This window comes from Mustelus asterias, unplaced genomic scaffold (genome assembly GCF_964213995.1).
Source record: "Mustelus asterias unplaced genomic scaffold, sMusAst1.hap1.1 HAP1_SCAFFOLD_1610, whole genome shotgun sequence".
NCBI classification, from domain to species: domain Eukaryota; kingdom Metazoa; phylum Chordata; class Chondrichthyes; order Carcharhiniformes; family Triakidae; genus Mustelus; species Mustelus asterias.
Genome location: NW_027591555.1, coordinates 60,365 through 84,266, shown reverse-complemented (window position 1 = coordinate 84,266; position 23,902 = coordinate 60,365). Strand labels below are relative to the sequence as shown.

The 23,902-nt window shown below is 49.4% G+C and overlaps 1 protein-coding gene across 1 annotated transcript in view; it reads right to left on the bottom strand.

Annotated features, from left to right (window-relative positions):
- Positions 1-1,656: 1,656 nt before the first annotated feature.
- The window catches only part of LOC144488498 (ras GTPase-activating-like protein IQGAP1), a gene marked incomplete at its 3' end in the record, with an annotated part of 75,144 nt that continues 52,898 nt past the window's right edge, over positions 1,657-23,902 (bottom strand). The window contains exons 8-14 of the mRNA XM_078206547.1: positions 21,465-21,555; positions 12,903-13,066; positions 11,842-11,929; positions 10,827-10,990; positions 9,360-9,520; positions 6,826-6,950; positions 1,657-1,820 (exon numbers count right to left, since the gene is read on the bottom strand). Coding sequence (XP_078062673.1) covers positions 1,657-1,820; positions 6,826-6,950; positions 9,360-9,520; positions 10,827-10,990; positions 11,842-11,929; positions 12,903-13,066; positions 21,465-21,555 — 957 coding nt within the window. The remainder of the gene's footprint in view (positions 1,821-6,825; positions 6,951-9,359; positions 9,521-10,826; positions 10,991-11,841; positions 11,930-12,902; positions 13,067-21,464; positions 21,556-23,902) is intronic.

The window sequence follows — 23,902 nt, the reverse complement described above, 5'->3', positions numbered from 1 at the left end:
AGAGAGACGGGGGAGAGAGAGAGCGAGACGGGGGTGAGAAGGAGAAGGAGACAGAGGGGGCGGGACAGGGACGTCTAAGGAAGCAGTGTGTGTGAGTAAGATACTGAACCATGGAAATGGGGAAATCAGAGCCTTGTTCTCTCTCTGTGACCACACATGCACCTTGTGGCTGGATTCACTGGCATCAGCAGTGGTGGTTTATTGACTGAACCGGATGAAACAGCCCAGCGTGTGGAGCAGAGGCGGGGTCTGTGGGAACAGCGACCTTCGGGCCTCTCATTCCTGCGCTCCCCCTGCGCTCCCCCCGCCAATCAGCTGTCAAAGCACTAATCTCTGGAATTACCTTGCTAAACCTCTCTTTCCCTCCTGTCTTGAATGATCAAACTGCAGGATAAGTGAAAGGAAGGGTGGAATTTTCCACTCTCTGCCCAGAGTGCTGTCTGAGGCAGGAACACTTGGACATGCGGTTCTCAGCGGACTGTCTCTCCAGCTAATTCACCACCCTGTACAAAAAAAAAACTGGAGGCATCACCCACGCCGCCACGCTGGCGGGGAGGGGGCAAAGCTGGCAGGCAGGCAGGACTGCCGAGATTAGGGTGCCCCGATCTCTGAGACAAAACACAGGAATCTCCTCCTCACACACACACAAAGACCACCTCCACTATGGACACAGGGCAGTGCCCAAGCATGTCCCCTGTCCCCTCCCCCCCCCCCCGCCCCCCCATGGGAGGCTATATACCCCCTCCGTCCCCCCTCCCCCAAGGGAGGCTATATGTACCTGTGTGCCCCCAGCAGGGTTCCCTTTGCCTGGTTCCTGTTTTCAAAAGTAATTGCAAACTTTGCACGGTAGCACAGTGGTTAGCACTAGCTGCTTCACAGCGCCAGGGACCTGGGTTCGATTCCCGGCTCGGGTCACTGTCTGTGTGGAGTCTGCACATTCTCCCCGTGTCTGCGTGGGTTTCCTCCGGGTGCTCCCGTTTCCTCCCACACTCCAAAAGACGTGCGGGGTTAGGGTGCACTGGCTGTGCTAACTTCTCCCTCTTCTCCCCCGAACAGGCGCCGGAGTGTGGTGACCGGGGAAATTTCACAGTAACTTCATTGCGGTGTTAATGTAAGCCTGACTTGTGACACTAATAAATAAACTTGAAAATTTTAAAAATATTGGTGTGGAGGGAATTCCAAACGTGGGGGATGATATGGAAGGGAAACCCATTAATTAAAATTTATTGACTTTCCTGGGGAGGAACCTTGTTACGTCACTGGCGGAGGGGCGGGGAGAATTGGAAAACGAGGTCTCACTGGCAGGGTTCTTGTTTTACGAGCCTCGTGATTTTTTGCGCCCACATTGCTGTTTGAGCTCGTGGCGAACATGGGCGCAAAATCACGGCAGAAGTTTAGCAGCATTATCAATGACCGACCACTGGGACACGTGAACATCAACCCAGGGTCAATGAACGCCAACAAGGCTTTGTGGTGTCCGAATAATCGAGTTCAATTTTTCTCACCCAAGGTGGGCATGGAGGGGCACAAAGGGATGCTGCAGAGGATAGGACAATTCCAGAGATGGGCGAGCTGGAGTACGGTTTCCTGCGTTTGCATGTTAGACTCTGGTGGATGTAAAGGCAGGTCGGACTGGTGGGGTTGAAGCTTCCATACCTGGGCCTTCTCCCTCTTGGTCCGGATGAGTGTCTCCTGGTAATGTTCAGCCACTGGAGGAGAGACGTCAGCCAGTTTGGCACTGGGCAAGAGCAGAGCTTTCAGGGTCTTCTGAGCATCCCCTTCGTCCACAGCCTCGTTAATCAAACCAATTGCCTTAATCCCTAGAAAATAAATCAGATGTACAGAAATAGATTAGTCACCCAGACAGCACATTGAGAAACAGACAGAGAGAGAGACAGACAGAGCGAGAGACAGAGAGAGAGAGAAAAAGAGACAGACAGAGCGAGAGAAAGAGAGAGAGAAAGGGAAACGGAGAAAGAATCGGAGAGAGAGAGACAGAGAGAGAGATGGAGAGAAAGAGAGACAGTGAGGGAGAGAGAGAGAGAGAGAGAAACGGAGAGAGAATTGGGGAGAGAAGGAGAGGGAGAGAGAGATGATGTGGAGATGCTGGCGTTGGACTGGGGTGGGCACAGTAAGTAGTCTCACAACACCAGGTTAAAGTCCAACAGGTTTATTTGGTAGCACGAGCTTTTGGAGCGCTGCTCCTTCATCAGGTGAGAGAGAGATGGAGGGGGAGAGAGAGAGAGACAGGGACGGAGAGATAGAGAGAGGGAAGGAGAGATAGACAGAGGGAGGGAGAGTCAGGCAGATAGATAGATAGAGAGAGAGTCAGGCAGATAGATAGATAGAGAGAGAGTCAGGCAGATAGATAGATAGAGAGAGAGTCAGGCAGACAGATAGATAGAGAGAGAGAGAGTCAGGCAGATAGAGAGAGTCAGGCAGAGAGAGAGAGAGAGAGAGTCAGGCAGAGAGAGAGAGAGAGTGTCAGGCAGAGAGAGAAAGAGAGTCAGGCAGAGAGAGAGAGAGAGTGTCAGGCAGAGAGAGAGAGAGAGTGTCAGGCAGAGAGAGAGAGAGAGTGTCAGGCAGAGAGAGTGAATAACTGTCCTGAGGACTGAACCATTTACGACAGACCTTGACCCTGTATATTACGCCACCCCACCCGATTCCCAGTATGTCCAAGCTCAGATGACTTCAGTACCCCTGGCTCCAGAGGGTGAGGAGTGGATGAATGTTAAAGACAAATGGGATCGAGCTTTACCCGGGATGTCCTGAGGTTGATTCTCACAGGTGAGGTTCAAACCGGATGAATGAACACTCAGCAAGAGGGATAAAAGATCATCGTGCATCAAGTTCTTAAGACCATAAGATGTAGGGTCAAAAGTAGGCCATTCGGCCCATCGAGTCTGCTCTGCCATTCAATGAGATAATGACTGACCTGATGTGATAATCCACAACTCCACTTTCTCGCCTTATCCCCATAACCCTCGATTCCGTTACTGATTAAAAATCTGTCTATCTCAGCCTTGAACATACTCAACGACCCAGCCTCGACAGCCCTCTGCGGGGAAGAATTCCACAGATTCACCACCCTCTGAGAGAAGAAATCCCTCCTCATCTCTGTCTTAAACGGGTGACCCCCTCACTGTGAGATTACACTCTCTGATCCTAGACTCTCCCACAAGAGGAAACAACCTCTCAGCATCGATCTTGTCAAGACCCCTGAGAATCTCAGTAAGGTCACGTCTCATTCTTCTAAATTCCATTGAGTACAGGCCCAGAGTGGGAATACTTGACATGGTATTGTATGTCCGAATGCTTAGTTATTCTGTCCCTGATCATAGATGCCAGAAACATCCTCCTGGTTCACCAGGTCTGTAGTTTCCTGGTATCTTATCCCTCTACCTTCCCGTTTTTTTATAACGCAGAGGCATTTGCAATATTTCAATTCAAAGGACATAATTCCTGAACAGAAAAAGCCTTGGAAATTTATGAATGCGTCCGCAATTTCCCCAACCATCTCATCTACCGTTAGCGTGTACATGCGCACACATGTGTGCATGTGTAGGGGATGGTGGGTGAGTGGGCTGGATCATGATGCACCCCATGGTCTGATAGTCAGCTGACACAGGAAAGGCATGGCAATGGAGCTGTACCCAGCAGTCTGGAAGTTCATAAGACACAGGAGCAGAATTAGGCCACTCAGCCCATCGAGTCTACTCCGCCATTCAATCATGTCTGATATTTTTCTCATCCCCATTAGAACATAGAACATAGAAAAACTACAGCACAAACAGGCCCCTCGGCCCACAAGTTGCGCCGGTCGTGGCCCGACCTACCTAGGCTTATAAATAGACTTACCTATAACCCTCAATCCTATTCAGTCCCATGTACTCATCCAGAAGTCTCTTAAAAGACCCTATCGAGTTTGCCTCCACCACCACTGACGGCAGCCGATTTCACTCACCCACCACCCTCTGAGTGAAAAACTTACCCCTGATATCTCCACTGTACCTACTCCCCAGCACCTTAAACCTGTGTCCTCTCGTAGCAACCATTTCAGTCCTGGGAAAAAGACTCCGAGAATCCACCCGATCTATACCTCTCAACATCTCGTCCACCTCTATCAGGTCACCTCTCATCCTTCATCTCTCCAGGGAGAAGAGACCAAGCTCCCTCAACCTATCCTCATAAGGCGTGCCACCCAATCCAGGCAACATCCTTGTAAATCTCCTCTGCACCCTTTCTATGGCTTCCACATCCTTTCTGTAATGCCTTTTTCCCCATAACCCCTGATCCCCTTATTAATCAAGAACCTATCTACCTCTGTCTTAAAGACACTCAATGACCTGGCCTCCACAGCCTTCTGCGGCAAAGAGTTCCACAGATTCACCACTCTCTGGCTGAAGAAATTCCCCCTCATCTCTGTTTGAAAGGATCGTCCCTTTAGTCTGAGGTTGTGCCCTCTGGTTCTAGTCAGAGGGTTCATAAGCGAACCTGGGATAATCTGATCAGGACAGCCCTGTTTCCAAGGTCACCGGTTAAGAAAACAAAGGGGAACAATGGGCGAGTGTCAGTGTGGAGAGCGGGGAGAGGCTGACTGAATGAGTGAGCGGGTGAATCATTAACCAAGGTGTGTGGCCACGACAGGAGGCTGGTAAACAGGTTTGGTAAGATGTCCTCAGTTAGCGAACGGAACCTGGGTTCACTCCTTTATGGCTCTGGTGGGAGAATGGATTCTTCACAGTGAGTTGGTTGACCTCATTCCAGCAACAGGGGGCATTGCTGTTGTCCTCAGTCCCTCCAAACCAGGGTCAGAGGTGAGTCAGGGTTCTAATCAGCAATTAGTGACCTGCACTCAGAAGGGGCAGCTGTGAAAGTGTCGATGGAGGCAGAGCGCAGTGTGTGGGGCGGCAAAGAGAGAGAAAAGAAATCAAAATACTTCAGGGATTTCCTCAGTCAAGGGTGTTCTCACAGAAAACAGACATCCAGAGCATTCCTCGAATACAGCCCAGAGGTTTGTACGCATTATTAAAAAGGAGGGATATGATCTTACAGGAATACTACAAGGGTATAATACCCAGGACAATTATATCATAGAATCCCTACAGTGCAGAAGGAGGCCATCTGACCCATCGAGTCTGCACCAATCACAATCCCACCCAGGGCCTATCCCCATAACCCCATGCACCTACCCTAGCCAGTCCCCCTGACACTGAGGGGCAATTTAGCATGGCCAATACACCTAACCCGCACATCTTTGGACTGTGGGAGGAAACCGGAGCACCCGGAGGAAACCCACGCAGACACGGGGAGAACGTGCAAACTCCACACAGACAGTGACCCGAGACGGGAATTGAACCCGGGTCCCTGGTGCTGTGAGGCAGCAGTGCTGACCACTGTGCCGCCTCAGGAGGAGGCCATTCAGCACATCGAGTCTGCATCGATCACAATCCCACCCAGGGCCTATCCTCATAACCCCATGCACCTACCCCAGCCAGTCCCCCTGACACTAAGGGTCAATTTATCATGACCAATCTACCTAACCCGCACATCTTTGGACTGTGGGAGGAAACCGGAGCACCCGGAGGAAACCCACACAGACACGGGGAGAACGTGCAGACTCCGCACAGACAGTGACCCAAGCCGGGAATCGAACCCGGGTCCCTGACGCTGTGAGGCAGCAGTGCTAACCCACTGTGCCACCTGCCAATCAGATAAAAACATGGAGACAATTGCCGAGTGGTATTATCGTTAGACTATTAATCCTGAAACTCAGCTAATGTTCTGGGGTCCTGTATTCGAATCCCGCCACGGCAGATGGTGGAATTTGAATTCAATAGAAAATATCTGGAATTAAGAATCTACTGATGACCATGAAACCATTGTCGATTGTCGGAAAAACCCATCTGGTTCACTAATGTCCCTTTAGGGAAGGAAATCTGCCGTCCTTACCCGGTCTGGCCTACATGTGACTCCGGAGCCACAGCAATGTGGTTGACTCTCAACTGCCCTCGGGCGACTAGGGATGGGCAATAAATGCTGGCCCAGCCAGCGACGCCCGTGTCCCATGGATGAATATAAAAATGTTAAGGAGTCAAACTGATGAAGTGGCAACTTTGGAATTGCTGATGATGTTCCCCACGCCCTCTCCCAGTGTTCCTCTCGCCTTGCTACACCTGATCTCATCTTCAAAACCCTCTTTCAAATCTTCATCACCTTCCTCCCACTTTTTTAAAACTTTATTTATTAGTGTCACAAGTAGGCTTACATTAACACTTCAATGAAGTTACTGTGAAAATCCCCGAGTCGCCACATTCCGGCGCCTGTTCGGGTTACACTGAGGGAGAATTTAGCACGGCTAATGCACCCTAACCAGCACGTCCTTCGAACTGTGGGAGGAAACCGGAGGAAACCCATGCAGATCCGGGGAGAATGTACAGACTCCACACAGACAGTGACCCAAGCCAGGAATCGAACCTGGGTCCCTGGCACTGTGAGGCAGCAGTGCTAATCCACTGTGCCACATTTCTCTTCCACTCCTGGTCTAGATTCAGCCAGGCTGATGCAGCACTCCGGGATAATTTGTCATGTTGAGTTTTTGCAAGAAATGGATTGTGTGCAAAAAGGTAATTCCCCTTGACCCAAATCCACTGAGATTGGGATTGTGCCCCTTGCTAAAACCAAAATACAGAGAAAGCCACACACACACGGCACCAAAAAACCGCCCCACATCTCACCCGGAAGGATTTTTCAGTCACTTGAATGAGTTCAAAACTTCAATACATTTTGTGGTGTGAAACAGAGGCCCCTTCTCCCCTCACTTACTGTCATGTTCCTCTTGAACCACCAGATTCACCTGGTCGACAGAGCCCTGGATGTCATTCCAGGTAAGAAACTCATTTCCCTCCGCTGCACCCTTGGTCTTCAGTCTCATCAGTTCATCGACATACCTAGGAGGCAGAAAGGACCCAAGATTAAGAGGACATCTAATAGAGATCATAGGATCCCTACAGTGCAGGAGGAGGCCATTCGATCCACCGTGTCTGCACCGATTCTTCGAAAGAGCATCTTACCCAGGCTCTATCCCATGTATTTACCCCACTAATTCCCCTAACCTACATCTTGAGACACTAAGGAGCAATTTACGATGGCCAATCCACCTAACCTACATATCTTTGGACTGTGGGAGGAAACCGAAGCCCTATCCCCATAACTCCACGTATTTACCCTGCTAGTCCCCCTGACACTGAGGGGCATGGCCAATCCACCTAACCCGCACATCTTTGGTGTGTTGGAGGAAACCGGAGCACCCAGAGGAAACCCACGCAGGCACGGGGAGAACGTGCAGACTCCACACAGACAGTGACCCAAGCCGGGAATCGAATCCGGGTCTCTGGCGCTGTGAGGCAGCAGTGAACAAAGAACAAAGAACAGTACAGCACAGGAAACAGGCCCTTCGGCCCTCCAAGCCTGTGCCGCTCATTGGTCCAACTAGACCATTCGTTTGTATCCCTCCATTCCCAGACTGCTCATGTGACTAACCAGGTAAGTCTTAAACGATGTCAGCGTGTCTGCCTCCACCACCCTACTTGGCAGCGCATTCCAGGCCCCCACCACTCTCTGTGTAAAAAACGTCCCTCTGATATCTGAGTTATACGTCGCCCCTCTCACCTTGAGCCCGTGACCCCTCGTGATCGTCACCTCCGACCTGGGAAAAAGCTTCCCACTGTTCACCCTATCTATACCCTTCATAACCTTGTACACCTCTATTAGGTCTCCCCTCATTCTCCGTCTTTCCAGGGAGAACAAGCCCAGTTTACCCAATCTCTCCTCATAGCTAAGACCCTCCATACCAGGCAACATCCTGGTAAACCTCCTCTGCACTCTCTCTAAAGCCTCCACGTCCTTCTGGTAGTGCGGCGACCAGAACTGGACACAGTACTCCAAATGTAGCCTAACCAGCGTTCTATACAGCTGCATCATCAGACTCCATCTTTGATACTCTATACCCCGTCCTATAAAGGCAAGCATACCATATGCCTTCTTCACCACCTTCTCCACCTGTGCTGCCACCTTCAAGGATTTGTGGACTTGCCCACCTAGGTCCCTCTGTGTTTCTATACCCTTGATGGCTCTGCCATTTATTGTATAACTCCTCCCTACATTATTTCTTCCAAAATGCATCACTTCGCATTTATCTGGATTAAATTCCATCTGCCATTTCTCCGCCCAATTTTCCAGTCTATCTATATCCTGCTGTATTGTCCGACAATGTTCATCGCTATCCGCAAGTCCAGCCAGTGCTAACCACTCTACCGCCCCTAGTTTAAGGCATTGAACTGAGTCCATATGGTTGATAGAGAGAGCTAATTCCTCAGGTAGGGGACATCAGAACAAGGGGCAAAACCTTAAAATTGGAGCCAGGGGGCGATATTGGGAAGAACTTTTTCACACGCAATTTAGTAGAAATTTGGAACTATTGAGCTGGAAATAAATTGACAATGTCAAAACCACGATTGGTAAGATTTTTGGAAGGGTTACAGCACCAAGACGGACAGATGGAGTTAAAATACAGATCAGCTGTTATCTAATTGAAAGATAGAATGGGCTTGAGGGGCTGAATGGCCTCCTTTTGTTCCAGTGTCCACCAACAGTACCCATAGGACATAACAGCGCAGTACAGGCCCTTCGGCCCTCGATGTTGCGCCGACCTGTGAAACCAATCATAGGGAGAGTTTATCAGGAGATGACAATGATCGGGAAGGATGTGATGATGGGAAAGTATTTTATAGCTAAAATACACACAAACCTGAGGTCATCCAATACTCTGCTTCCAAAACACTAACTTGCACCACTCCCATTCATCCATTATCCCCTGTGCTCAGTGACTGAGAATGAATGGCCCCCAGTCCAGCAACACATTGATTTTCAAACCCCTCACAGCTTCACCCCTCCTGATCTCTGTAACCTCCTCCAGCCTCTGAGATCTCTTGCCCTCTTTCAACTCAGTTCCCTGGAGGATCCTTGATTCTAACCACTCAGCCACTGTGCCCTGTGTTCCACTGTGCCCCTCCTAACCTCACCGCCTCTCTCTCGCTCTATCCTCCGTTAAGAAGCTCTTACCTCTCTGACCAAACTTCTAGGCACCTGACCCACTTGGCTCAGTGTCAAGTTTTGTTTGCTGATGCTCTGTGATCTTGGGATGTTTTACTATATTAAAGGTTCTATACAAATGCAAGTTGTTGGAGTAGTCAATAGGCAGTTTAACCCACGATTCTGGTTACACCGTTTTGTCTTTTGCTCCAATGGCTCTCTGGGTAAAGCCGGTTGCTAGGCCGCACCAGCCCTCAGCGTCTTACCTCTGTGCATTACCATCATCCACGTTCGTGAGTCCTGTCACCGGATTCTGGATCTTCCTCCAAACCCCGTTCACATCGCCAGCCTCCAGGGCACGATTTATCAGCGCGACAGAAGATAACATCTCCACGGCAACAGCCAGCTCAGCATGAGTTAGGTTACCCTATTCCCAGAGATATTGTAAACATTTAATATCCATGGACAAAAATATAAATCTTCCTTTCAGTGTACACTCTCCCCCATCACTAACTTTACCCACCCATTTACATAAGAACATAAGAACTAGGAGCAGGAGTAGGCCATCTGGCCCCTCGAGCCTGCTCCGCCATTCAATAAGATCATGGCTGATCTGTTTGTGGACTCAGCTCCACTTACCCGCCCGCTCACCATAATCCTTAATTCCTTTACTGTTCAAAAATGTATCTATCCTTGCCTTAAAAACATTCAATGAGGTAGCCTCAACTGCTTCACTGGGCAGAGAATTCCACAGATTCACAACCCTTTGTGTGAAGAAGTTCCTCCTCAACTCAGTCCTAAATCTGCTTCCCCTTATTTTGAGGCTATGTCCCCTCATTCTAATTTCACCTGCCAGTGGAAACAACTTCCCTGCTTCTATCTTATCTATTTCCTTCATAATCTTATATGTTTCTATAAGATCTCCCCTCGTTCTTCTGAATTCCAATGAGTATAGCCCCAGTCTACTCAGTCTCTCCTCGATGTGGAGTTGCCGGCATTGGCTGGGGTGGGTACAGTAAGTAGTCTCACAACACCAGGTTAAAGTCCAACAGGTTTATTTGATAGCACAAGCTTTCGGAGTGTGGCCCCTTGTCTGTGTGGAGTTTGTACATTCTTCCGGTGTCTTCTTTGTGGGTTTCCTCTGGGTGATCACCTGATGAAGGGGCAGTGCTCCAAAAGCTCGTGCTACCAAATAAACCTGTTGGACTTTAACCTGGTGTTGTGAGACTTCTTACAGTCTCTCCTCGTAAGCCAACTCTCTCAACTCTGGAATCAACCTCGTCTATCTCCTCTGCACCCCCTCCAGTGCCAGTATATCCTTTCTCAAGTAAGGAGACCAAAACTGAAATATATATAAATAATATATTTAATCCTCCTCCCACAGCCCCATGTACACTCTCCCCGTAGGATATTCTGTCTGGATACGGAGGGGTGAAACATTCCAGTAGCAAAGCTGATGTTATTTAGTGATGGGGCAATCTCACCTGGTGGCTATGCCCATGGATCAGTGGGTGGGGGCAATCTACCTGGTGACTGTCCATGGATCAGTGGGTGGGGGCAATCTACCTGGTGACTGTCCATGGATCAGTGGGTGGGGGCAATCTACCTGGTGACTGTCCATGGATCAGTGGGTGGGGGCAATCTCACCTGGTGACTCTACCCATGGATCAGTGGGTGGGGGCAATCTCACCTGGTGACTCTACCCATGGATCAGTGGGTGGGGGCAATCTCACCTGGTGGCTCTGCTGTTGCAGGGTGGAGAGTTCTTCCTGGTACAACTTGGCAGCAAACGGGTGAACCTCCGGTAACTGGGCATCGCGATTCATCAACTCCGTCACCGTCTCCTCTGGGACACCTTTGCGGATTGCTGCATTGATTCGAGAGACAGCTTCCAGCACTGAAACAACAGAGTAAATTACATCCTGCTCCAGAGCCCAAGTGATGGACAATTCAAGGTTTACAGAGTTCCTTAAATAATACATCGAGATTAACATGAACTTTGGACGTTACTGTTACAAATAGAAGCAATTCAGGCAGAGCATATTCCCATCAAACACTCCCAGGACAGGTACAGCACGGGTTAGATACAGAGTAAAGCTCCCTCTACACTGTCCCCCATCAAACACTCCCAGGACAGGTACAGCACGGGGTTAGATACAGAGTAAAGCTCCCTCTACACTGTCCCCATCAAACACTCCCAGGACAGGTACAGCACGGGGTTAGATACAGAGTAAAGCTCCCTCTACACTGTCCCCATCAAACACTCCCAGGACAGGTACAGCACGGGGTTAGATACAGAGTAAAGCTCCTTCTACACTGTCCCCCATCAAACACTAAGAAGTTTAACAACACCAGGTTAAAGTCCAACAGGTTTATTTGGTAGCAAAAGTGGCTTTTGCTACCAAATAAACCTGTTGGACTTTAACCTGGTGTTGTTAAACTTCTTACTGTGTTTACCCCAATCCAACGCCGGCATCTCCACATCATGCCCATCAAACACTCCCAGGGGAGGTTCAGACTGCTTGTATTTTGGATGAGCTGTTAAACTGAGGCTTGCCAGCCACGCACACTTCCTGAAAATGAATAAAATAAAATTGAACCAATAAGGTCCATGCTTGTATGGAGTGTTACCCAAGGACAAATGCTGCCCTCCAGTTTGCTGCTTCAAGTTGTGCAGTGAGTGAGAGTAACCGATAACAAACCCATTCACAAAATCTTACAGCACCGAAAGAGGCAACATCTACTCACTCTTCCTGAATCTATGAGCACTTTGATTGGCTTGATCAACTCCAAACTGTAACTCCTCTTTCGTTAGAGGCTCGTTTGAACCCTGCTCCTGGCACGCACGAGGACGAGGGGGGATTTAAGGAAAAAGAGAGATCAGCAAATGTGAAACAATCTATGGCTCGCTCTTAACCCACATTAACATGTTTCAACGCAGTATTCATTCTTACTTTCCGTTCCTCGGAGTGCTGCCAGAGAAGTTCTGACAACTGTCGCAATCCCAGTTGCAGCGTGTGGCAGCCCCCTGACTCGTAGAATCATAGGATGATCCGACACAGAATGACATTCGGTCTATCACACTTGTACTAGCCCTTTGTAAGAGATATCAAATTGGTCCAAAGATGTGCGGGTTAAGTGGATTGGCCATGCTAAATTGCCCCTTAGTGTCCCGAGATGTGGAGGTTAGATGGATTGGCCATGGTAAGTGTGTGGGGTTATGGGGATAGGGCCTGGGTAAGGTAGACTGTCAGGGAGTCGGTGCAGACTCTTTCTGCACTGTGATTCTATGGTCCCACACCCCTGCTCTTCCCCCATAGCCCTGCAAATCTTTTCCCTTTCAAGTATATATCCAATTCCTAGTTGAAAGTTACAATTCAATCTGCTTTTTCCCAGGGTGGAAGAGTCAATTACTAGGGGGCACAGGTTTAAGGTGCGAGGGGCAAGGTTTAAAGGAGATGTACGAGGCAAGTTTTTACACAGAGGGTGGTGGATGCCTAGAACTCGCTGCCGGGGGAGGTAGTGGAAGCGGATACAGTAGTGACTTTTAAGGGGCGTCTGAACAAATACATGAATAGGATGGGAATGGAGAGATACGGTCCCCGGAAGGGTAGGGGGTTTTAGTTCAGTCGGGCAGCATGGTCGGTGCAGGCTTGGAGGGCCGTGTTCCTGTGCTGTAATTTTCTTAGTTATTTGCTCTCGTTGCTCTTTCAAGCAGCACATTTCAAATTGCAACAGCTCACTTGCAGCAAAGACATACTTCCTCATTGCCCCACCCGGTTCTTTTGGAAATTATCCTGATCTGTTACCTGTACTTTCAGCTGTTTGTCGGCAGAGAGTTGCTTGAAGTACCAGTCGCAGTTGTCCAACTCCACCTCTCTCAGACCCAAGGCTGGAGACTTCAGGGCGCTGTAGAGAGCAGTACCATCTCCCTGTCCCAGAGCCCCATCCACATTCTTCAGACCATTCTGCACTGAAATCACAACACAGAACAAGTGACATCAAGGACGTGGGAGAGCTCGTCAAAATTAAACCGAAAATCGATTGACTTAAATTAATGAGGGTAAATTTAATATTGGGCGGCACAGTGGGTTAGCACTGCTGCCTCACAGCACCAGGGACCCAGGTTCGATTCCCGGCTTGGGTCACTGTCTGTGTGGAGTTTGCACATTCGCCCTGTGTCTGCGTGAGTTTCCTCCGGGTGTTCTGATTTCCTCCCACAGTCCGAAAGACGGGATGGTTAGGGTGAATTGGCCGTGCTAAATTCTCCCTCAGTGTACCCGAACAGGTGCTGGAGTGTGGCAACTAGGGGGATTTTCACAGTAACTTCATTGCAGTGTTAATGTAAGCCTTACTTGTGACACTAATAAATAAACTAACTTTAAACTGTAATGTTCTTCACTTTAAGGTGAGAGACGGTTTGCAATCATCCAACAGCTCAACTCTGCTGATGGAAAATGGGAGGTTGACAACCCTTCAGGATTGCCCTGGAGTCTCTGGGAATTTAATCTGTGGGGTCCTGCTCTGACCCTGGGAAGGTGGGGCACCACGAGGATGGACATGTTGACCGACTGGAGTGGCACGGTGGCACAGTGGTTAGCACTGCTGCCTCACAGCCCCAGGGACCCGGGTTCGATTCCTGGCCTCAGGTGACTGTTTGTGTGGAGTCTGCAAATTCTCCCCATGTCTGCGTGGGTTTCCTCCGGTTTCCTTCCACAGTCTCAAGTCCAAAAACGTACAGGTTAGGTGGATTGGCCATGCTAAATTTCCCCTTAGTGTCAGGAGTGTGGGAGGAAACCGGAGCACCCGGAGGAAACCCACGCAGGCACGGGGAGAACGTGCAAACTCCGCACAGACAGTGACCCAAGCCGGGAATCGAACCCGGGTCCCTGGCGCTGTGAGGCAGCAGTGCCAACTACTGTCCGGTAGCTTGCCTCACATCAGGAAAAGAAGAATTGTCACAAAAGCCACTGGATTGTTTTAGAAACCAAGCTGGTTTGAGAATGTTCTAAGTAAGAAGTTTAACAACACCAGGTTAAAGTCCAACAGGTTTATTTGGTAGCAGAAGCCACACAAGCTTTCGAGGCTCTGAGCCCCTTCTTCAGGTGAGTGGGAATTCTGTTCACAAACAGAACTTATAAGACACAGACTCAATTTACATGAATAATGGTTGGAATGCGAATACTTACAACTAATCCAGTCTTTAAGAAACAAAACAATGGGAGTGGAGAGAGCATCAAGACAGGCTAAAAAGATGTGTATTGTCTCCAGACAAGACAGCCAGTGAAACTCTGCAGGTCCACGCAACTGTGGGAGTTACAAATAGTGTGACATAAATTCTGATTCTAGGATCGCATGATAAAGACTCAGGAGGAAAAAAGCAGAAATATTTATGTGAAATAGTGTGACATAAACCCAATATCCCGGTTGAGGCCGTCCTTGTGTGTGCGGAACCTGGCTATCAGTTTCTGCTCCGCGACTCTGCGCTGTCGTGTGTCGCGAAGGCCGCCTTGGAGAACGCTTACCCGAATATCAGAGGCCGAATGCCCGTGACCGCTGAAGTGCTCCCCAACAGGAAGAGAACAGTCTTGCCTGGTGATTGTCGAGCGGTGTTCATTCATCCGTTGTCGCAGCGTCTGCATAGTTTCCCCAATGTACCATGCCTCGGGACATCCTTTCTTGCAGCGTATCAGGTAGACAACGTTGGCCGAGTTGCAAGAGTATGTACCGTGTACCTGGTGGATGGTGTTCTCACGTGAGATGATGGCATCTGTGTCGATGATCCGGCACGTCTTGCAGAGGTTGCTGTGGCAGGGTTGTGTGGTGTCTTGGTCACTGTTCTCCTGAAGGCTGGGTAGTTTGCTGCGGACAATGGTCTGTTTGAGGTTGTGCGGTTGTTTGAAGGCAAGAAGTGGGGGTGTGGGGATGGCCTTGGCGAGATGTTCGTCTTCATCAATGACATGTTGAAGGCTCCGGAGGAGATGCCGTAGCTTCTCCGCTCCGGGGAAGTACTGGACAACGAAGGGTACTCTGTCCACTGTGTCCCGTGTTTGTCTTCTGAGGAGGTCGGTGCGGTTTTTCGCTGTGGCGCGTTGGAACTGTTGATCAATGAGTCTAGCGCCATATCCTGTTCTTATGAGGGCATCTTTCAGCGTCTGGAGGTGTCTGTTGCGATCCTCCTCATCCGAGCAGATCCTGTGTATACGGAGGGCTTGTCCGTAGGGGATGGCTTCTTTAACGTGTTTAGGGTGGAAGCTGGAGAAGTGGAGCATCGTGAGGTTATCCGTGGGCTTGCGGTACAGTGAGGTGCTGAGGTGACCGTCCTTAATGGAGATGCGCGTGTCCAAGAATGCAACCGATTCCGGAGAGTAGTCTATGGTGAGCCTGATGGTGGGATGGAACTTGTTGATGTCATCATAGAGTTGTTTCAGTGATTGTTCACCATGAGTCCAAAGGAAGAAAATGTCATCGATGTATCTAGTGTATAGCACCGGTTGAAGGTCCCGTGCGGTGAAGAAGTCTTGTTCGAACCTGTGCATGAAGATGTTGGCATATTGAGGTGCAAATTTGGTCCCCATGGCTGTTCCATGTGTCTGGATGAAGAACTGGTTGTTGAAGGTGAAGATATTGTGGTCCAGGATGAAGCGGATGAGATGTAAAATTGCATCTGGAAACTGGCAGTTGTTGGCGCTGAGCACTGAGGCCGTTGCAGCAATGCCATCGTCATGGGGGATGCTGGTGTAGAGTGCTGAGACATCCATTGTGACGAGGAGCGCTCCTGGTTCAACTGCTCCATGTGTGCCGAGTTTCTGTAGGAAGTCCGTCGTGTCGCGACAAAAGCTGGGGGTTCTTTGTACAATGGGTTTCAGGATGCCCTCGACATAGCCGGAGAGGTTCTCGCACAGGGTCCCATTGCCCGATACGATGGGACGGCCGGGTGTGTTTGCCTTGTGTATCTTCGGGAGGCAGTAGAGATCTCCAACGCGGGGAGTACGTGGGATGAGAGCACGGAGGGTGTTCTGAAGGTCCGGATCAAAGGTCTTGATCAGAGTGTTGAGTTGACGGGTGTGTTCTTTGGTCGGATCTGCAGGTAACTGTCTGTAGTGTTCCTCGTTGTTGAGTTGTCGGTACACTTCTTTGCAGTAATCCGTTCTGTTCAGTATGACGATGGCCCCTCCTTTGTCTGCTGGTTTGATGACAATGTTGCGGTTGGTCTTGAGAGCGTGGATGGCGTTACGTTGTGCTTGGGTGATGTTCGGGGCTGTCTTGTGAGTGCGGCTGATGAATTTGGTGTTGACGCACCTCCTGATGGCTTGGGCATACATGTCAAGTCGAGGGCAGCGGCCTTCCGGAGGAGTCCAATTCGACTCTTTCCTCTTCGGATGCACTGCGGATCTCTCTGTCGGCTGTCGGCTCAATCACCAGGCAAGACTGTTCTCTTCCTGTTGGGGAGCACTTCAGCGGTCACGGGCATTCGGCCTCTGATATTCGGGTAAGCGTTCTCCAAGGCGGCCTTACGTTGTGCTTGGGTGATGTTCGGGGCTGTCTTGTGAGTGCGGCTGATGAATTTGGTGTTGACGCACCTCCTGATGGCTTGGGCATACATGTCAAGTCGAGGGCAGCGGCCTTCCGGAGGAGTCCAATTCGACTCTTTCCTCTTCGGATGCACTGCGGATCTCTCTGTCGGCTGTCGGCTCAATCACCAGGCAAGACTGTTCTCTTCCTGTTGGGGAGCACTTCAGCGGTCACGGGCATTCGGCCTCTGATATTCGGGTAAGCGTTCTCCAAGGCGGCCTTCGCGACACACGACAGCGCAGAGTCGCGGAGCAGAAACTGATAGCCAGGTTCCGCACACACAAGGACGGCCTCAACCGGGATATTGGGTTTATGTCACACTATTTCACATAAATATTTCTGCTTTTTTCCTCCTGAGTCTTTATCATGCGATCCTAGAATCAGAATTTATGTCACACTATTTGTAACTCCCACAGTTGCGTGGACCTGCAGAGTTTCACTGGCTGTCTTGTCTGGAGACAATACACATCTTTTTAGCCTGTCTTGATGCTCTCTCCACTCCCATTGTTTTGTTTCTTAAAGACTGGATTAGTTGTAAGTATTCGCATTCCAACCATTATTCATGTAAATTGAGTCTGTGTCTTATAAGTTCTGTTTGTGAACAGAATTCCCACTCACCTGAAGAAGGGGCTCAGAGCCTCGAAAGCTTGTGTGGCTTCTGCTACCAAATAAACCTGTTGGACTTTAACCTGGTGTTGTTAAACTTCTTACTGTGTTTACCCCAGTCCAACGCCGGCATCTCCACATCTTGAGAATGTTCTTCAGGGAAGGGAGTTTGCCTTCCTTAGTGATGCTGGTCGGCACCATTCCAGCTCAACCAAAAGGCCGTCTGAACCGCTCCAGCAAACTGCAGTTGGGAATGTTCAACTTAGGCCCGCGAAGGTTAAAGGCAGATTTTAACTCAGTCGTTTAATATCATGAGAGGTTTTACCAGAGTGGAAAGGACAAACTCTTTCCAGGAGCAGGAAGGTTGGTAACCATAGAATCATAGAATCCCTCCAATGCAGGAGGAGCCATTCAGCCAACCCCCCGCAAGCCCCATAAACCCGCGCATTTACCATCGCCAATCCCCTTAACCCACACAACGTTGGACAATAAGGGGCAATTTACAATGGCTGTTCCACCTAACCAGCACGTCTTTCGGACTACAGGAGGATACCGGAGCACCCGGGGGAAACCCACGCAGACACGGGGAGAATGTGCGAACTCCACATAGACAGTGACCCAAGCCGGGAGTCAAACCCGGGTCCCTGGTGCAGTGAGGCAGCAGTGCCAACCACTGTGCCATCCAGAGGACACAGATTTCAGCTACCCGCCAAAGGAATCAGAGTCTATTTGCCCTATTTAATTCTATTTACTCAGCGAGTTGTTGTGATCTGGAAGGCGCTGCCTGAAAGGGCGGTGGAAGGAGATACAATAGTAACTCTCAAAAAGGAATTGGGAAGAGGAAAAGAGGAGCTGACACAGGCATGTGGGCTGAATGGCCTCCTTCTGTGCTGTAAGAATCTGCGACCCCTGTTCAGTATCGTGCAGGGCACTGGCATTCGGGAGGGGGCAGTAAGACCTCAATCTTTTTGAGCGAGTCCCATGTGAGGGAGGGGACGAATGCTGGAACAGCAGCCACAGGTTAACACCCTCAGCGATGCATTCACACAGGTGCTGTCCTCCAGGTGTGTGGTTGGCACAACAGAACTGACAGTGGAGTGTTTATATCAATGCACAGGGAAACCTGATCAGATTATTGAAAACAGACGCTCTGCTCCAAGCAAACCTGCCCAATGACAGTCGACAGACTCAGAAAGCCTGGCTGGCTGCTGTCAAGGTTAAAGCGTGCAGAAGAAAAAATGGGCTCGCATTCATATATTTTTTAATTCATTCCTGTGACATGGGCATCGCTGGCTGGGCCAGCATTTGAGCCCATCCCTAATTGCCCTTCAACGGAGGGTGGATTGCTAGGCCATTTCAGTGGGCAGTTGAGAGTCATAGAATCCATGGAATCCTACAGTGCAGAAGGAGGTCATTCATCCCATCGAGTCTGCCCCGACCACAGTCCCACCCAGGCCCTATCCCCATAACGCCATGCATTTACCCTAGCTAGTCCCCCTGACACTAAGGGGCAATTTATCATGGCCAATCCACCTAACCCACACATCTTTGGACTGTGGGAGGAAACCGGAGCACCCGGAGGAAACCCACGCAGACACGGGGAGAACGTGCAGACTCCATGCAGACAGTGACCCAAGCCGGGAACCGAACCCGAGTCCCTGGCGCTGTGAGGCAGCAGTGCTGACTACTGTGCCGCCCATATTGTCAACCACGTGGCTGTGTCTCTGGAGTCACATGTAGGCCAGACCAGGCAGATTTCCTTCCCTAAGGGACATTAGTGAACCAGATGGGTTTTTCCGACAAATCGACAATGGTTTCACAGTCGCTCTTCCCATCACCACCCGACACCTCAAACTATTCCACAGCCAGTGAAATACTGTTTTTGTAAGTGTAGTCACTACGTAATGTAGGAAACATGGTGGCTAATCTGTGCACAGCAAGATCCCACAAACAGCAACGTGATAGTGACCCGATAATCTGTGACCAAAAGAGAAAATGCTGGAAAATCTCAGCAGGTCTGGCAGCCTCAGCAAGGAGAGAAAAGAGCTGACATTTCGAGTCAGGCTGACCCTTTGTCAAAGCTGTATATATCACAGATAATCTGTGTTGCTGGCTGAGGGGTAAATATTAGACCCAGGTCACCGGAGATATCTCTCCTCCTCTTTAAAACAGCGTCATGGGATCTTTCACATCCACTAAAACAGGCAGTGGGCCTCAGTTTTACATCTTCTCTGAGCGACGGTGCCTCTGACAGTGACAACGGAATTTTACAAAGAAACAACAAAGAAAATTACAGCCTGTAATTGGGTGGCACGGTAGCACAGTGGTTAGCACTGCTGCTTCACAGCTCCAGGGTCCCGAGTTCGATTCCCGGCTTGGGTCACTGTCTGTGCGGAGTTTGCACGTTCTCCTCGTGTCTGCGTGGGTTTCCTCCGGGTGCTCCGGTTTCCTCCCACAGTCCAAAGACGTGCGGGTTAGGTTGATTGGCCGTGCTAAAATTGCCCTTAGTGTCCTGGGATGCGTAGGTTAGAGGGATTAGTGGATAAATATGTAGGGATATGGGGGTAGGGCCTGGGTGGGATTGTGGTCGGTGCAGACTCGATGGGCCAAATGGCCTCTTTCTGTGCTGTAGGGTTTCTAAGATTCATGGGAACAGGCCCTTCGGCCCTCCAAGCCTGCACCGACCATGCTGCCCGACTGAACTGAAACCCCCTACCCTTCCGGGGACCACATCCCTCTATTCCCATCCTATTCATGTATTTGTCCAGACGCCTCTTAAAACTCACTACCGTATCTGCTTCCACTACCTCCCCCGGCAGCGAGTTCCAGGCACCCACCACCCTCTGTGTAAAAAAACTTGCCTCGTACATCTCCTTTAAACCTTGCCCCTCGCATCTTAAACCTGTGCCCCCCCAGTAATTGACTCTTCCACCCTGGGAAAAAGCTTCTGACTATCCACTCTGTCCATGCCCTTCATAATCCTGTAGACTTCTATCAGGTCGCCTCTCAATCTCCGTCACTCCAGTGAGAACAAACCAAGTTTCTCCAACCTCTCCTCATAGCTAATGCCCTGCATACCAGGCAACATCCTGATAAATCTTTTCTGTACCCTCTCCAAATCCTCCACATCCTTCTGGGAGTCTGGTGACCAGAATTGAACACTATGTTCCAAGTGCAGCTTAACTAAGGTTCTATAAAGCGGCAACATAACTTGCCAATTTTTAAACTCAATGCTCCGGCCGATGAAGGCAAGCATGCTGTTATGCCTTTGTGACTACCTTCTCCACCTGCATTGCCGTTACACTCAAACCTTGGAGTAGGAATTGATCCCACAACCTTGTGATTCAGAAGTGAGTTTAATATCAACTGAGCCATTGCTGACCTTCAGTCAAAGACGCTCAAAATAGCCGGCAGGATGTGGTCAACTTTGCGGGGAGGGAAGGAATCATCATCATCATCCATTTGGCCCTACAAGCTTCTGGTTTTGAGTGCGTTTCTGTCCATTTCCCCAAAGGTGTAAACTCTTGCTGGGCTGGGCACAGGTTCCAGGAGCAGACACACTCCATCACTGTTGAATTGTTAATACAGCCCACTCAGACCTTGCCCCTGCCACAGATTTGATTTGATTTATTATTGTCACATGTACTGGTATACAGTGGGAAGTATTGTTTCTTGCGCGCTATACAGACAAAGCATACCGTTCATAGAGAAGGAAAGGAGAGAGTGCAGAATGTGTTACAGTCATAGCTAGGATGTAGAGAAAGATCAACTTTATGCAAGGTAGGTCCATTCAAAAGTCTGACAGCAGCAGGGAAGAAGCTGTTCTTGAGTCGGTCGGTACGTGATGTCAGACTTTTGTATCTTTCTCGCAATGGAAAAAGGTGGAAGAGAGAATGTCCGGGGTGCGTGGGGTCCTTAATTATGCTGGCTGCTTTGCTGAGGCAGCGGGAAGTGTAGACAGAGTCAATGGATGGGAGGCTGGTTTGTGTGAATATGGGCTACATTCACGACCTTTTGTAGTTCCTTGCGGTCTTGGGCAGAGCAGGAGCCGTACCAAGCTGTGATACAACCAGAAAGAATGCTTTCTATGGTAGTCAGGGGGGGTTTGTGGACGGTTCCCCCCTCTCTGGCCCCCATCACTCAGCCTTTCAATCGAATTCTGAATGCGTTCTGAGGTTGTTCAAACTTACGGTTGACTTTATTCACGTTTCCCTGGATCTCAGCTTGAGTGAGGAGCTCTTCATAAACATCTCTCTCTTCCTGGGGGCTTCCAGGCATGCCCTTAAAAAAATAAAATCACAGGAGATATTTCAATTTCCTGCTCCTTTCCCTCATTCGGATCCCTGGAACCCACGCCCTCCTCTGGTACCAGTCCATAAAAAGCTATTCACTACAAGAGACTCGGTGTAGAATGTTGCCTTCCACAATACAAACAGCCCTCTCCTGAACAAACAGCATCTGGTTCACTAATGTCCCTTTCGGGAACGAAATCTGCCGTCCTTACCCGGCCTGGCCTACATGTGAGTCCAGAGCCACAATATTGCGGTTGACTCTTAATTGCCCTCTAAAATGATGTAGTTATGAGGGACATAGATAGGGTAGATAGGAAGAAACGTTTCCCCTGAGCAAAGGGGTCAATAACCAGGGAGCAGAGATTTAAGGTGAGGGGCAGGAGGTTTATCAATGATCTGGATGATAATGTGGTAAATTGGATCAGCAAGTTTGCTGATGATACAAAGATTGGAGGTGTAGTGGACAGTGAGGAAGGTTTTCAAAGCTTGCAGAAGGATTTGGACCAACTAGAAAAATGGGCTGAAAAATGGCAAATGGAATTTAACGCAGACAAGTGTGAGATATTGCACTTTGGAAGAACAAACCAAAGAAGAACGTACAGGGTAAATGGTAGGACTCTGAAGAGTGCAGTTGAACAGAGGGATCTGGGAATACAGGTACAGAATTCCCTAAAAGTGACGTCACAGGTGAATAGGGTCGTAAAGAGTGCCTTTGGTACATTGGCCTTTATAAATCGGAGTATCGAGTATAAAAGTTGGAGTGTTATGGTAAGGTTATATAAGGCATTGGTGAGGCCGAGTTTGGAGTATTGCGTACAGTTTTGGTCACCTAGTTACAGGAAGGATGTAAATAAGATTGAAAGAGTGCAGAGAAGGTTCACAAGGATGTTGCCGGGACTTGAGAAGCTGAGTTACAGAGAGAGATTGAATAGGTTGGGACTTTATTCCCTGGAGCGTAGAAGATTGAGGGGAGATTTGATAGAGGTGTATAAGATTTTGATGGGTATAGATAGAGTGAATGCAAGCAGGCATGGGTTAAGGGTGAAAGGAGAAAAGTTTAAAGGGAATATTAGGGGGGGCTTCTTCACGCAGAGAGTGGTGGGAGTGTGGAATGAGCTGCCGGATAAAGTGGTAAATGCGGGGTCACTTTTAACATTTAAGAAAAACTTGGACGGGTTCATGGATGAGAGGGGTGTGGAGGGATATGGTCCAAGTGCAGGTCAGTGGGACTAGGCATAAAATGGTTCGGCACAGACAAGAAGGGCCAAAAGTCCTGTTTCTGAGCTGTAATTTTCTATGGTTCTATTTCTATGGTTTAGAGGGGAGTTGAGGAAAGACTTTTTCAGCCAGAGGGTGGTGGGAATCTGGAACTCACTGCCTGAAAGGGTGGTAGAGGCGGGAACCCTCACAACATTTAAGATGAGCACTTGAAACACCCTGGCACAAAAGGCTATGGACCAAGTGCTGGAAAATGGATTTAGGACATTGATCTTTGAGGCTGGCATAGACATGATGGGCCAAAGGGCATCTGCCTGTGGTGTAAAACTCTATGGCCAGAATATTACCGTCCTGCTCACCACGGGAATCGGAACGGGCGAGGGGCGGACCATGGAAAGGTCCGGACCATGGAAAGGTCCGTTGACCTTGGGTGGGATTTTACGATTTCAAGGCTGTAACATCCCACCCTATGACTCCATGAGCAAACCATTCACTGCAGCACTGTGGGTGCAGCTAGACCAGATGGACTGCAGCAGTTAAAGGAGGCAGCTCACATAGAAATATAGAACTTGGGAGCAGGAATCGGCCAGTCAGCTCTTTGAGCCTGCTCCACCTGCAATAAGAACATGGCTGATCGGAGTGTGGTCTCAACTCCACCTTCCTGTCTGCCCCTCATAACCCTCGATTCCCTTCTCTATCAAAAATCTGTCTTGAATAAATGCAATTGATCCAGCCTCCACTGCTCTCTGAGGAAGAGAATTCCACACAGCAATGACCCTCAGAGAAAGAAATTCTCCTCATCCCAGTCTCTTATGCGGTGTCCCATCACCGTCTTCTCATGGGCAATGAATGCTGACCTTGAGATACTCACATCCCACAAATGAATAACAAAAAATATAAGTCATGAATGACTTCACCTAATCATGAGATGTGGGCATCACTGGCAAGACCAGCATTTGTTGCCCATCACTGATAGCGCTCGAACTGAGGGCAGTTGAGAGTCAACCATCATTTCAGAGGGAGGTCTTGGCCTCGTGGTATTATTGCTAGACTATTAATCCAGAAACTCAGCTAATGTTCTGGGGACCCGGGTTCGAATCCCGCCACGGCAGATGGTG